The 16,126-nt window shown below is 38.9% G+C and overlaps 1 protein-coding gene across 1 annotated transcript in view; it reads left to right on the top strand.

The window, feature by feature from the left end:
* Window positions 1-2,688: 2,688 nt before the first annotated feature.
* Window positions 2,689-16,126, top strand: part of LOC106498213 (cytosolic phospholipase A2 beta-like) — a 31,139-nt gene continuing 17,701 nt past the window's right edge. The window contains exons 1-7 of the mRNA XM_013959364.2: window positions 2,689-2,709; window positions 9,001-9,073; window positions 10,167-10,343; window positions 10,987-11,123; window positions 11,866-11,997; window positions 13,546-13,604; window positions 15,342-15,384. Of these exons, the coding sequence (XP_013814818.2) occupies window positions 2,689-2,709; window positions 9,001-9,073; window positions 10,167-10,343; window positions 10,987-11,123; window positions 11,866-11,997; window positions 13,546-13,604; window positions 15,342-15,384 (642 nt within the window). The remainder of the gene's footprint in view (window positions 2,710-9,000; window positions 9,074-10,166; window positions 10,344-10,986; window positions 11,124-11,865; window positions 11,998-13,545; window positions 13,605-15,341; window positions 15,385-16,126) is intronic.

A 16,126-nucleotide genomic window follows, 5' to 3' on the forward strand; every position in this document is an offset into this window, starting at 1 on the left:
CAGGTAGTATATGAAGCAATTTAATCTGTGTGGTTTGGTATATCTGTTTATGCCTTTTTTTCCCCTCTTAGCTTCTTTCCAGTGCTTTATTAACACTAATTCAGAAAAGAAATAAGACTCAGTTATAAAGGGGAGAATGACACTAGGTTAATTAACCCTTAGAATCTTTTTAGCATCCCCTGAAGAGCATTTTTCCAATTGTAACCACAGATACAGTGTTATATTTTCTGAATCTAACAACTCCATTAATATAAGCTCAGGATGATTAGGTCCTACCTATTAAAAGGGGAGGGAAAGCACTTTCTGTACCCCCTTGAAGATATTGCCTCCTGTTTGGCTAGTTCTCTAATGCATTGTGTTATGGTTTCATTGCTTTAGGTTTAACCCTTTAGATTTGTCCTTTCTTTAGGCAGCTGACTTTCTTTTCTTCACTTTCCACATCCTGTACCTTTCTTGGATCTATAGTTAGGCCTGACATCACCTAGCCCATCTCCCTCATGTCGAGACAGAAATGTATGTGGTACTTGTCAGTGTGCTTGTTGACAAGCAACACAAAATGCTTTATGTATTTTGGCCATGCTGATTTACTGGAAACATTAACTTTTTAGAGGGGCTGTTGGAAAAATTAGTCCCATAGCTCTCCAAAATAACTTTTGCACCTTGAGTTGAGGGCACTTTGGGAGATTTTTTTATTCTTTCCTGTTCCATTAAAGTCTGGGTCTCCTTGCTGCAGCTGTTCCATGTTTAATTTGTTGCTCCGTTTCCAGGCAGACATACTCCTCTTTGAGTGGAATTCACTTTTCTCCAGCTGTTTTTCCATTTGCTTTCTTTTTAGGAGGTACATTTTCAGCCTACTATTTTGGTCTCTCAATTTAGCTACAACAGCAGAACCTGTAATCAAAGCTGCACCAGTAATATGGAGGGGGAAAATCAAAACTCCTCTCTAAATAAGAGCTTTTCCTTTGCTTTTTTTGTACCTCTGAAAATTGGATGCTGAAGGCTCTTGTGTGCAAGGAAGCATGGTGAAGAATGCTTGCACTGCAGTCTTGACTGCACCTGTAAACATGCCTGACTAAGCAATGATACTGCAGGAGCATGAGAATCTGTGGTTAACTGCTCTGAATGTCCTCAGCTTGCTTTCTAATGAGTTTGGCTCATTTTACTAGGGGCTTTATGCTGTCCTTCAATCTGCAGTGCATACACAGCAGAGATTTATTTAAGATAGCTATATTTCTTTTTTTCTTGCTATTTCAAAGATAACCTAACCAAGCACTCAGGTTCTAACCCTGCTGCTTGGCCAATCCTGCATGCAGTCCTGTGCTCTGTAGCATGGTGGCTACATTGCCAGTCACATCAGTCTCTTTTTAAAAATGTCTATTTAAGCTGTGAGTTGTTACTTGCATGAACCCAGGAGCATGAGACTAGAACTGATTTTCAACTGATGACAGTTTTTAATGGGAAATGCCTTTAAATAAAATTTAAAGGTGAATCCATAGTTTAAGGAAAAACCTAAAGTCAAAAGATTTGAGGTAAACTAATTTTCTTAAATAATTGTTTTGGTTACATTTCATTTTCTTTTTTTCTCACCAAAAATCAAACTCAGAACCACTATTCAACCAAAATTAACTCTTGACCCTCTCCCCTCCCGTCAGAACACCCAGTCCACTGGTGGTGTGGTGAGGTTTGGCCATATCTCTTCTTGTGGCTGATCTTGCTATGCTCATGGGGAGAAAATGGACACATCTTACTGCAAGTTCATGGTGCCCTCCAGGCCATTTCTGAGACTGGATTTGCAGGACATCCAACAAGAGGTTGTAAGTGTGGATTAAGGTACAGCTAGAACAGATCGTCTGAAGTAGTGTCCTAACAGGCACTACACAGATTATCTGCCAGCTAGGCATGGGAAAGGTGGAAGAAGCTGTGCCCGTGGCTTCTCTAGAGGATGCCTCAGGACTCACCACTGTCACCAGCAAGCTGATGGGGTCATAGGATGGGAAGCTGGGAGATGTTAAGTTGTCATGTTCTTCTTATAAGAAGTCGGCAGAAGGAACAACCCAGAAGGTATGCAGCATTCCCTCCACTAGTACCCCTGCGTTGGCCAGGCAGTCATCTCTTCCATTAGGTACTGCAAAATAAGAAAGCTTGGTTTACTGTTTAGCAGAAAGGTTCCCACCAATATATTAAAACAAGTCCTCATTGTAAAAAGGGCTGAAAAGAGCCTTCAGAAGTGGATTGGCCTTCCACTCGAAATTTTAATAGGTGAGATTCAGCTGTCCCTTCCCTTTTTTCTCTGGAGTAGTGTACTTTGTGGAAGAACTAAACAGTTACTGACTATGTGGAAGAGATGGGAGGAGGAGGGAGACTTTCTGAACATGGCAGCATCCACCTGTAAACCTGACAAGGTAGTATTGGGATAATAATAAATTGTGAGAGGTGATAAAGTGACAGGCAAAGCTGTGATAACTGCAGCTTTCCTCTCACCTCTGACATTGCAGATCTCTCTGTCTCAGATGTACGCAGACTCTCTCCTCCACACAGAGGAGGCAGAGGGTGGAGCTCAGAGCCTGTATAAATTATATGTGTCCTTCAGGTTGTTTCAGCAGTAACAACAAGCCGTGAGTGTGTTTGTCAGCCAACAGATCTGTTAACCAAATTGGGTTTTCTATTGCTGTTGCCAACTTGCATGTCATGGGGAGCCCACCAGCCAAGGTAAGAGATTGCAGCTGTGCTCTTTGCTGTGGCCCAACACCTTGTGGGAACTCCCTGTTCCAGTTCTCACGAGCAAACTCCTACTTCTTTGCGTCTGTTGAGGTGCAGAGATGAACTGCTGGTGGTGCAATGCAGCAGGGTCATCTTGAACTTCGCAAATTTATTTTTTCCCCCTTTATCTCAGGGTAGCTAATACGCGAGCTAGCCTCAGTGAAAGCATGGCCCTTTTCTTTTATCGTGAGGTATACATGCTGGGCTTAACACCAGGAAGGAATTGGGGGCTGGTCTTGATGAGTTTACCTCACTGTAAAATGAAAACGCTTTAGCCCTACTGCATGTTTTCCTCAGCATAGCATATGTTCTTTGCTTGCCCCACCTAAAAAAAATAAACAGCTTTTTCTAGCAGCAAAGCACCACTTATGTTGCTTTAGCTGCAGGGGGAGTTCTAATGAGGTTTTTGGCTGATTTTAGCTATCTTTAATGTAATGTTTACAGCATCTGCAATCCTAGTGGAAGTAAATCATGTCTGGACTTGAGTTTTCCAATAGTAAGTTCCATTCAGAGGTTTTAAGTGATAGTTTTTAGTATAAATGAACAGAATTATTGGCTGTGAGTTATTTTCTCATGTGTACCTTTAAAAAATGGATGCAATGTCTGAAGTGCAGGATTTGAATTATTTATAAACTAGCCACTCTTCATGTATCAAACCTTATGTCAAATTTTACAGCAAATGAAAAAAAAATGTTTTTTCATGGGTTTTAAATATGGTGAAAAACAGTGTTACATACTGTGGCTTATGGAGTAATTAATCATTAAGACTAAAGAATATTTACTGTACTTAACGCCACAGAAATCTTTGCAGGTAAAATTAAAGATGCAGGAAAATACCAGTAATTTGAATAGACAGCTTGAAGGATAGATAAAAATATTCAAACATTGGGTGCTCAAGACAAAGAATGTAAATTATATATGTAATATACTCTCTGGCTAAAATTTGTATCTAATCTATTTACCTGTCTCTTAGTATCTTGAACTATCTCTCTGTCTTAGATATAAATATTATCTATCCAAATTATATATCTATATTATATCTATTAAGATAACTCTAGATCTAAGAGATGGGTAGACAGCTTATATACAAGTTAATCTAGAAAGTCTCTGTTACAGGTAAAACACAAAGTTTTTGCATTTCATTCTAATGCTGCAACTGCTATGCCATGAGTATACGCAAACTATTGGGTAGTAGGCAACACAGCCAAAAGGTTAGAGTACAAGCATGGCTTTGAGTCAGAAAGTTTCTGTTCCCAAAGAAGTATATTCATGCAATAATACAGGTAGCTATGTCATTCTGTCAGGCAAATGCATTTTTCAGTATGCATAAGCTGGAAAATAAGGACAGAAGTCAGAGGATAGTGGTTTTGTGTTTTTCTTTTTCCTTTTAAATCAAAAAAGTGAGTTGTTTAGAAAGCATGAATACTTTGTACTCCATAGGAAGGCCTACTAAAAGTCTCTCAGTTTTTTTGTTTGTTTGTTTAAAAAGGCTGGCAAGTTAGCATGGCAGTGATGGGCAAAATTAATTTACAACTTGTTAGGAATGCTTTTGATATTCATGACAGCACCTTTTCTTCTGCTCAGACAAGAGTAATCAGTCTTCAGCAGTTTTATGAGCTATGGAAAAATTGTTAGGTGGTAAAATACTCAGAAATTCTGTCTAAGTAAAGCCGTAGCCCCTAGCCACTCATATGTGTGAAAAGACTGGTAGAATATGAAGAGGGCATGCATCCCAAATCCATGATGACTCTTGAAACAATTCATCAGTAATAACAGGAAATTAAAGTAAATATTTGTAAAGGAAATATTTTTTACTAACAGACTGTTCAACTTCCAATAATAAGATTTTGGATAGTTGTCATTGCCTAGGAAATGGTCATGCTCTCTCTTTCTATCCCCTTTCCTGGTTTTGTGTATTTCTTCGGTCAGTCTCTTTTCCCACCATCTGTCTCTCTCACTAACTTTGAAATCACTGCCAATTTCAGCCAAAGCTAAAAGAAAAGCAAAAGTCCCCAGAACTTCATATACTTCTAATTTTAATAAAAACAGGCAGCTGGGTGGAAGGACAAGCTGCTAGCAGTATTCTCACTGATAAAAGGGCTAATAAACTCAGCCCATGTTAACTATTTAAGAATCTATGTGGAAGAGAGGATTTTGGAACCAGGCTGTTCATGAAGGTTCTTTTTTTCTTTTCTTTTTTTTTTTTTTTTTTTGGTTTGGAAAGCTTATAGATTTAATCTTAATTTGGTAAATTGCCTCCGAGTTGTGGGTGAACCAATTCCTCAGTATCTAAAATAGAAGAAATGATAAGAAAATGATTACATTTGGTGTAAGATCCTGTATATAAGATATTGAACATTTCTTCCTGTACAGCATTGGAGGAAAAAAAAACAGCAATGCATGAAAGGAAGTAATAATTCATGCCTAAAGATACTGATAAAGCTGAGTGATGTCCCTAAAGTTATTTACACTGAGAGCAAACTCTGTATAAAAACCTGGTGTTATCCCACTCTGCTCAGCGATTTGCTTAGGTTTCATGGGGGGGAAGTGAAATGCTGAGATTCCAGTTAGGCTTCCAACATGTACAAAGCAAGGACTTTTTTAAAAACAAGAGCTTGAAAAGGTGGTGCTGGGAGGAGGTTCCCAGGTTTCCAGGCTTTGCAGAAACTACTCCCCTAGAAGAATAAATTACTAGTGAAGGTAGTCAGGAGACCTCATTCTAGGAGCAGCATGAGAGGCAGTAAGGGGTGGAATCAAGAGTGTGAGCTGTAGTTAGGTTCTGCTTCTTCCACTGCCATCCAAAGACAGTTTCGGTAGGCTCTTCATTATTAATGACCTTCAGGAAGCTCACATGCTCTCGAAGCTGTGTTTTGGGGATGAAACCTTGAAGTGACTAACTGCCTGTAAACAGAAGAGAGAGTTAATTCTATGTCCTCTTGGAGTTGACAGGTATATGACTATTCTCCGGAAGCCAGACATAGGCCAGCAAATGAATATCATTATAACAATTGAGATCTTGGCAATGGATGTGAATTTTCAGTTTCTTTAAACTTTGATGCAACTGTGAGGATTCTGCCATGCTGGGGACCCGTGTTTCATTTCCTGTTTAATAAATTTTCTGTATTTTAGACCTGAAATGTCCTCCCCACAACTTGCTTTGAGAGTACAGAAAAGTAGCTAAGTGATAAATGCAATCCAGTGAAAAGATTTTTTTTCTGCATTTTTTAGCCTACTCTTTGGGACTTTGGACATGTCAGTATTTATTGGTCTGGCGAGTTATCATCTAGGATACAAATATAAACAGGTAGCTGAATCCTGCGCTCTGCTGTTGGCCTCAGTGTGCCGCTATTAATTTTCAGGCAAAAATGGGTGATTGTATTTCTAGGCAAAACCAGAATGATGTGCTTCTTGGAAAGCTGTATTTGATTCTGGGTGTTTACAGAGGGGTTGTGTCACACTCTGTGTCTATGCAGGAAATGATGGTGCACACAGGGAAGTGAGCTAAAATGAGCAAGAACAGTACAGCTGCAAGACTGTCATGAGAGCTGTCCACATACGGTGCCTGTGCTTATCCATTTGCATTAATTATGATACTACACATTGCTTTTCATGTTATGAAAATAGCAAATGCTATCTCTAACCACAATTATTTTTTTTCTAAAGCTTGTTCTGGTCAGCCAGCACCTTTTGTGCAAAGTTGTTATTCTAGACCACCCAACCAGACCCCAACAGGCTCTTCTGGACTATTGTAAAAGAAAATGAGTCCAGGCTTTTTCTCATGGAAAAAGCGTTGGCCCAGTTTTGAACACAGTTACCCCAGACTGGAGTAATTGCAGCCTTAGGAGCTGGATGACTTCTGGCTTCCCTTGGGCATTTGCACAGTCCATAGGGTTTGTTATGCCCCATTTACCCATCTGAACCAGTTAGACTTCTACCCTGCAACAGCACACGGACTATGCTGCACCAAATCAGAAGTAATGAACAGTCATCTTTGATGATGTTTCTTTTGGCAGATGAATGTTCACATGTTTCAGTGAGATTGCTGCTGAAAGGGAAGGGAGGAGGAATGAGCCTAATCAGAGAGGATGAAAAAAGATGACATGAAACACAATTCAGAGTACTTTGATGATGAACTGCTGCTAATGTGTCATTTTTGTAAGCAAATATGAAATTTTCATCACAAAAGGTGCAAGGCAAATTGTGTACAAATATCCATTTCTCTGGTGAAGGCAAATTCTGAGAATGATTTGGGCTTTTATTGAGCAAGGGGGAAATTGATTACAAAATAACACAGAATTAACATATTAATTAAAAACAGTCAGCGCTGTAATTGGATACATAATCCAATACTTCAGGTTAATGAAAGCCACTGGGAATGCTGACTGAGCATTCCAGTTAGTACTTCTACGTTAAATAACCATTTGCATGGGAAAATTCAAGTCAAACTCTTTCAGTGGGCAACTGGAATAATTTGGAAGTGTCCTAACAGGAACTTGTAAAGTCCATAATCTGTTAAATTTAGAAGATTTTAAATATGCCAGTTTCAAATAGGAAGAAAATGCAGCAGAAACAGTTCTTGTCACATGAGAACAAATGTATCTTGCATTTTTACACAAGAAGTGTTTCGATCAAACATTAAAAGGCCAAGAGACAAAGTATTGTCTGATTTTGTAGAGTTAACAACAGGGTTTCTGTGCTTAGGGTGACTCTTGAATATTAATCTGAATTTAAATAGATGTAACTTTAAAAATGACATCATAAAATTTAATACTAAACTTTTTTTGAATATGCTTATTCAAAATCCAAATTATCTTCATTTGATGTAATATAATTTACCTCTAAACAGAACTGAATGAAACTGAATGAAGGCTATTCTCATCTCTGATAAAATGCCTAATAGCCTCTACCTCATTTTAAAAGAAATTCAGATTAACTGAGTAAGTTCTTCTATAGAGAATTCCACCTCCCCAGCTCTTAGCAACTTTGAAGTTGATGATTTTGGTGTCAGGAAAATGGTGCCGTCTTTCAAAACAAAGCTCAAATTACTTCATTACAGTATAATGTGGTACTTTGATTTAGACAAGGAGATGTGGTGTTTCAGTCAGTATTTAATTTTAACTGCCATTCAAAATAATGAAATACTTCAAACATGGTGTGGACCTATTTTAATTTATCAGTGGTAGCAGGACTGTATATTTTTATTGCTTATTATTGTTGGCAAACCGTATTAATATGCAAAAAATACAGATGAAAAACCCAACAGAAAATGAAGAAGAAATTTTAAAGGCTGCAATTTGAAAAAGGAAATATTTTCCCACTTTTACTGTTACATGTTTGTACATGTATGTTCATGTCTGTGAATGACAAAAAAGAGAGATTCAGGCTTCTCAGAACATCTTTTTAAAATGACAAATACTATCTGACCAGCCTAGGTTGGGAAGCTTAATTCTTTGTTAGAGCTAAGAACAAGTAACTTGGAATAAGCATTACAATGATAGCTAGCCTATGGTAAAAATAAATCCCCTGTCTGGAGATGAAGCAGCTCCATTGCCAAAGTATCCAAAGTCCTATCTGCTTTTAAAAATACTTAATGATATGGGATTCTGTGATGTTATGCCCCCAAAGCAGGGCACTTTTTTCTTCATCTGAAGGGTCTCTGCTGGGCCAGTGGTCCAACCACTCAAAGTCAGTAGTGCACTCCTCTGGATGCCTCTCAGTGAGCTTGGCCTACTTAGGAGCATTGTGAAAATTTAGCCTTGCTTGGGATACAATGTCAGAAGCTTTTAAAGCACTTTAGTAACTACGCTGTCCTGGCCTTGTGTCGTTACTATGCTAGACCGAGACAGGCAGCTGCAAGTTACTGGCATTGCCTTCCGAAGGCCCAATTTTGACCCAGCTGTGGCACAGGTCTCTCAGCAGATTGGCAGTACAACCATCACCGTGGCCATGATTGCACTAGATTGCATGAAAAGAGGCACCTCTAGGATTACTGCAGAGGCTTGCCGTGGCATTAGCTGAATCCCTAACTTCCTCTTTGGCTTTGCCTAGTCAAGCTATTTAGTAAATAGCCCACTGCACAATCATGCTGTCATCTCAGCATGATATATTGGAGATTGGGAGATTAGTTCCCTCACTTCGAATAGGCAAACACCACGGACAGACTGTACCCTGTGTTATTCAAAATATATATGATTTTTGTATCCTGAGCTGATAAACTCATTGCATTTGTTTTTTCTGCAGATGAAGGTTTGTCCCATCCATATGCTTTCTGTAAGAGTCATACAAGCCAAGAACATCAAGTCAAGAGACCTGTGTGAGTTGTGGTTTGTTTGTTTGTTTTCTTTTTCACCTCCAGAGTTTATACAACATGAGTAATATTCCTGAGCTCTAAAGGTATACAAGTAACATACATAAAGCAAAGCAATACAAGTGCTAATGCCGGGGTTATAATTAAATCAAATGCCTGAGGTACCATTAGGTTGGGGGCTCTATCTAGAATGCATTTCAGGGAGCTGGTAAAACACAAGACTCCCAAATGATTTTGCTGGACCAGTAGGAGAAGGCAGAGAAGGTAGACCTTGTGAGGACAATAAGATCTGTAAGTCTGCTTTGAATTATTTGTTTTTGATGTTCAAAATGGGTATAAATCATGTCATGAACTGGAATTTCACCACACAGTCCACGTATATGGAAAACTTTTATTAAAATATATCAATTATACACCATACTCACAGGTAAATTAAAGAATTTCAAGCCTTCTAAAATCTGCTGTCATTTGGGATGTTTGTTGTCCTCAGATCACCAGTCACGTTAAATTATATTGATAGTTTCTGGATAAGGAAAGCCACCTGCAGAGCCAGCCCTAAACATATGCTGAACATGCAGGTGAAACGGACTTTTCTGTGTATAATTTCTGTATTCATCTTTCTTTAACTCATTCTGTCACTCTCATAGCCTCCTATGACTCCTTCTCAAAGGTGTATCATGGATCAGCTATTCAGCTGCTATTTTTGCAAATGTCTCCTGTGGGTTCCTCAGCCAGGGCAAAGACCCTGAGCTGCCTTTTTCACACTCTTGAAACCTCTGGCCTGTGTATTCCCATAATGAAAAATGTCCTGTTCAGCCAGAAAAACATTGCTTCACAGTATGCTATCTGAGTTACAGCTGAGACTATTCACATCTTACTGGTCAGAGCTAAGCAGAATCTGGGGCAAAGCCTGGATGCAAGAGAGACCAGAGAGTGTGAATTCCTTATTGGTTGAGTAACTGTCTGCTGAATGGCTTCTTTTACTTCTGTAGGAAGTATCATGCAGCAACATCTAGAGGTGGACATTAAAAAGATTATATGGTGACAAAACCTGTATTTCTAAGAATTTCAGTGATCTCTTCTATCTACTCCATTGAAGGGTCTGTTCTACTTTCCTGCCAAAACCTTGTGCGGAAATGTTATTCACTGCTTGATACCAGTCTGAAGTATTTAGGCATCTCAGGCTGCAGTAGACTTCTTCAGTCAAGTCCAGATCCCCGCGCTGAAAGACATCACCCTGGAGATTTCCTTTCACACCGTTGTCAAGCTCCACAAAGTAAATGTACTTTCCCACCCCAACTATTTGCACTGGACGGCTGCTCAAAAAACTGACTGCACTAATAATAAGGAATAAATTTAGGCTGGAAATGATATGAAGATTTCTGACTAGTTCATGCCCTTGTACCCTTGGGTCCACATTGGCCTTTAGCTGCAACATATTTTCTACTCCAGTATCTAACCCTTCTAGACAGCAGTCATGTCCCCTTCATGTGTCTATGTCACTAGACTGAGCAAGCTGGTCTCATCTGATCTTCTCTGTAAAATATGTTCTCCTTTCCTTTGATCATCCTAATAGCCCTTTTTGGAATTAACTCCAGTTTCTATTAATCCTTTTTAAACATAGTTGGCTGGAATTGCAGGGAATATGCCTGAAGAACCTTCACTGGGGTCTTTTATACCTCTTTCCCTTCACACGGGAAATACTGCTTTTAGTGTGCCTTGTGTGTATGAACGTGTGCATTTGCCCTTTGTAGTTATCCTGGAATGAGATAGTACAGTAAGATGCTTCTCCTTGGTTGCTTCCAGCCAATTATCTCCTTACTTATCAAGGAAAAAAAAAAAAGTCACCAGAATCATGGCCTTACCCTTCTTTTCATCTATAATATTGGCATCAGGTTTTTAATATTTTTCTGCTGCAGTGACTGCATCAGACTGCTATGTGCGCTTGTGGCTGCCATCTGCTTCAAATGAAAAGCTTCAGACCAAAACCATCAAGAATTCTGATGACCCTGTCTGGAATGAGACTTTCTACTTTAGGATCCAGAGTGAAGTTGAGGTAGTAAAAAAAACAGAAAATTCACCCTTTTGAATAGCTGGAGTCCTCATTTAACACCTTGTTGATGAAATGTGCTAAGTAACTTAAGAAAATGCTTGTGCCACAGAATTTGCAACTAGCTGGTTAGCACAAAATAACAGACATATTGAGTGGCATTCCCCTCAGCTAATTATAGACATCTGTGGAATAAATGACTACATCTGAGCTAGTCCAGACTCCCTTTGTTGTCACCTAGAGAGAAAGAAGGACTACTTTAGCACACTTCATTTGGCCTGTTTTGGATGGTTAATTTAGAAAGAGCTTTCCCTTCACTAGTTGTAAGGGAAAGTTAGAGGAGTAGCTGTGATGCAGACAACAAAGTTACACTGTGATGACTTCAGCTGATCAAATTAATCCTACCCTAGGCTATATACTTGAGAACTTTGGGGATGAAGAAACTGGAAAAAGTGTTCTTTGGACTGGTTATCAGAGAGTGGCACAGAGCAGTGATGTCTTTTCTATCTTGGGATAGTGGGAGCTCACTGTTACAGGTAGTTGTCTTCTATTCCATGATCAGTTTCTCAACATCATTGAGTTCAGTTAATGACTGCATCCCACATTAGCAGACACCTGAATGAAAGCACAGGTTCCTTTATTCTTACCACTGCGCTAGTCAATCAGCTGCAAAAGTCTATAAGCTTTTTTTCGGTTTCTGTTTAATAGCAGCTCGACAGAGTTCTTACATATTTTCTTCTACTACCAGAACATCTTAGAATTGGCAGTGTGTGATGAAGATCCTCTCACCAAAGATGACATGCAGTTCACAGTTCTTTTTAACGTTGCTAGAGTCAAACCTGGAAAGACAGTCCGTGAGACATTTGCTTTGAAATCAGAGGTAAGGACTGAAATTTCAGGGAGAGCTCATCAAGACATTGCTGTCTGCATTGGCTCCCATGTTAAGTGGGGTTTGGGTCTGCATAAAAAAAAAATCCTTAAATATTGATATCATTATCAATACCTGATCATATCAGATATCATTAAATGTTGGATTCTTATGACTTCATTAATCTCTCTTCACAGAGTCAGAAAATGAACCAGCTTCTCTCTTATGAAACCATGTGAGGTGCAAAAAAGTTAATAGCTAGTATCAGTAAATACAGTCATTTTTATCTTTTGTATTCCCAATAAGTAACTTCTTTACCTTTTGGCTTCTACTTTGTCCATGTTTAAAGGACATTTCCTCTCAGACAACAACTCTTTATTAAAAACATGAAGACAATCTATTTACTACTTGAATTAAATGATTCTTTCGGCTTCTCCTGTTGATGGTCTTGTTGTGTTTCCTTCTAGTTGATTCACATTTCCCTAGCCCATAGTAAAGGGAAGCCTATTCTGCTAACATCTTTCGTATTCTTTTAAGAGATTTGTTCAGAGAACAAAGCTGGGATAGTTCTGTGACAACTCCTGGGCATCTCTGAGCAGAGGCTGAGGTACTGCTGCATGCTCATTGCAGATGGGAGACAGTTCATACCCAAAAGAGCCACTTCCCAAATGCAGAAAGCTGGTAACAAATCCTCCTAGTGACTCTGCAGGCTGGTGTCATGCACTCCTCAGCCGCTGGCTCCCTAGGCAAATATCACCAGGGTGCAACATTTCCTGACTGCTTGCTCACCTCATTTCACGCTGATCCACTGTTTGCCTGAGTCAGGGCATCCAGCTTGTCAGCTTCACTCTAGTTCTCATAGGGTCAGGATTACTGGGCAAATGTTTCAGTAAAACGATGTAAAGTATTCACCAACATTTAAGGCAAATGTCCAGAAGGGAGCGAGTCCAAGAACTGAGAAGATGTAGCAAATGAAATACAAAACCTATGCTACCTTATATTTAGCAACAAGGCACCTAGCCTATTCTTTATATGTAAGCCAACTCCTAATGTTGTTGAGCCCAGGGAGATAGTGGCCAAATTTTTGTGGGGGAATATAATAATTCAGTAACCATTTCAGTCGCGGGTGCTTCTGCCTACTTCTTTATCTTTGCTGGATTCAGTAGGAATGTGATTAAAATGGTTTGTACCTGGAAATGACACTGGTATTAGTCACATTTGTTGCTGGACTTCAGTGTCTAGCACCCAGGCACGTGTTCTTTCAGCATGCTATTATGTTTCGGTGTCAGCTAAGCTTTCCCTCTCTGATTATAGTTTTGGAAGTCTATTCAGTTCTATACATCCTACAGGGGGAGAATGTTAATCTTACACGCCTTTCCCAAGTCTGTGATTTCACTGCAATCTCAGCTTTGGAGAGAGGTAACATACAGCTTGCTTTCTTTGGTCATATTAGCAGAACAGATGTCAGCCATGGAAATACAGTGTTTTTCAGGTATGTCTATACTGTCAGACTATTGCAGCCTCCAATAGGCCATATTTATTTTACCCTTTTCTTTCTAGAAAGAGAGGTGCACTAAGAAATGGGAATGTTTGGAAGTGGAATTCAAGGTGGAAAAAATGTGAGTAAAATTACGAAGTTGAGAGGTATAGATCTGATGGGGAGTAGTAATACCTGAGAGAGAGGAACTTCTTAAGTCTCTTCCTTCCAGTGGTGAGCTGAGATTACTGTTTCAATTTTATTTTACCTTAACTTCCCCAGCTAATTCTGTCTTTCAGTATATCTTATACAAGTCTTGCCTTCTGTTTGGCACCTATATCCTAATCATGGAAATGTAGTAACGTTGGCAGGATGTAGTAACTTGCACACAGGAGGCCTGAAAGAGTTAAGAGGTGCTCTCCAAGCTATTGATATTAATTTAACAATGCCTTGAACACTGTGCTGTTTCTAAAAGACCAGAAAACTTGTGTTGTATTACTATCACAAAATATGCATAGGGTGACATAGACAATATTAGACAGGTCACCCATTAGGCGATGCTTAGTTAAACTGACAAAAGATGCAATCAACAAATAATAAAAATAAGTCCCCTGCTAGTAGCAATAATCAATATTGTCTGGAGGAGAGCAAATCCCATGAAATAAGCTGTATCCCACTTTTAAATGCTATCACAAGTTTAGTTGAAAAAATAACTGCATTATATGACATATTTGAGCTTAGCACTATGAAAAAAGAAATATAGTCCAATTAAAACTAACTGCATGATTAGAAGCAAGAATTGTAAATAGGGCTGCTGCTTCTTAAAAATCAAAAAAGTTCTGAAGTAAATGACTAGTATTCTTGGTTAATTTTCCCCACAATGATTCTGAAAATCTATTTAGTGTATCTGTGAGAACCTTAAGAGATGGTATAAGCTTCTGCTGCAAATGGGGAAGCAATCACTGCCAGATGAATAAAAAAGACAAAATGAGATGCAGTGCTTGGAAATTAGATTAGGCAATTCCAACTAGAAATAAGGAACATTTTTCACAGTGCAAGTTACAAGGCACAGGGTGGGGATTCTCCATTCTTGGAAGTCAAGCCTGGGTATTTGCATTTAAATACATTCTACAGCTCAGATAGAAGTTACATGGGTGGATGTAGTGCTTGGTAAAACACTGGGCTTCGCAGAAAGTCAAGCTGCACAACTTTAATGGTCCTTTCAGATCTGTGAAAACACTTACAAATGTGCTTAACATAGTGCCATTGGAGCATTAGCTTTAATGAGAGGTGCTGTTAGGAGACTCTATAGCTTACTCACAGTATTAAATAGGTACATCCATTCAGTGACAAATCTAGGTCTTACCAAGTAAAATGTATGGGACAAAGACTTTATATTACTTACCTGCGTGTTTTCTGGTCATACTTGTAGCACAGTGGGACCTAATACTTATTTGCCATTCTTTGGTGACCAGTTGCAAATTATAATCTGGAACAGTCAGAAATGTCCTTCCTAATAAATATTTGCACATAGTATATTAATAGCAGTCTTTGCTTTCCCTAAGTTATAGATGGTAATTTTTGTTAAGGGCAGGACATGATTCCACACAGACCAATACTTTTTTGTTCTGCTGTGTCTTAATATGTAGTTTTAAGCATTGGTATTTTTATGGTCAGACTTGCCTGTCTTCTTTTTAGCTACTACATTGTGGTTCATGTGCTTAGCAGGTGATCAAGTATTAGGACTTTCAAAAACAAATTCTGACACTAACTTAACCATACTCAATTCTAAGCAGGAAAGGTCATAAAACTATTATTTAAGGAAAATACTAGATACTCACAAAGCTTTTGTTTGTTTGTTTTGGTTCTGTCTTTTTAGTCCTGGCCCGCCAGAGCACCTCATTACCAATGATGTCCTAGTGGTAAGATTCACATAAGAATTTAACTTGGAATGACTTTTCCTTCATTTTGTTTCTCTCCATTTCCCCCCAAATCATCTGACACTTTATAGAGAGAACAAAAGCCACCATGATAGATAAGAGCATGGTCTGCATTATAAAGAGAAAAATGTGGAATGATTCCCATTCTTTATGGTTTAAACATTGCCTTTTCTGTGCAGAAATAGCCGCCTTGTTTTTGAAGTCCTTAGGTGTTATGGATGTCAATATTTTTCCCAGTTACGGTTTGTTAATGTTTCAGAGCCCCATATTGATAGATGTTCAAAGTGAAATACTGCTTGTATTTCATTTAATACTGTATGGCACTTGGCAGGAAAAACAAAGGTTGTAAAAGTGATGAGTCTGTAGAAGGCACTGGTAAGTAATCAATGTGCATATGACGGGAAGGTTTCTAATGTAACAACTTTTTTGGAAATTAGTCTGTTAATAAAGAGCCAGTTTAGGTTTTGAATCATAGAGTTCTTCATGGTATTAGTCAGTATGTGGTACAGTACCTGTCTCCCTGGGCTGGCCCAGCAGCTAAGGAGTACAAAGTACTTCATGCCAACCGTTCCAAACGTGCACGTAATTTCCAGATGCTAACCTTTGTTACCTCTGAGGCAGAATAACACATATTCTGTTCTTTCCCCCTCATTGTCTGGGTGAGGCATAAGAGCTGTAATGACTGACATGAGTTGTTCCTGAAATGGCTTGGAAATCTGTCCTG

The sequence above is a fragment of the Apteryx mantelli genome, chromosome 4 (genome assembly GCF_036417845.1).
Source record: "Apteryx mantelli isolate bAptMan1 chromosome 4, bAptMan1.hap1, whole genome shotgun sequence".
NCBI lineage: Eukaryota > Metazoa > Chordata > Aves > Apterygiformes > Apterygidae > Apteryx > Apteryx mantelli.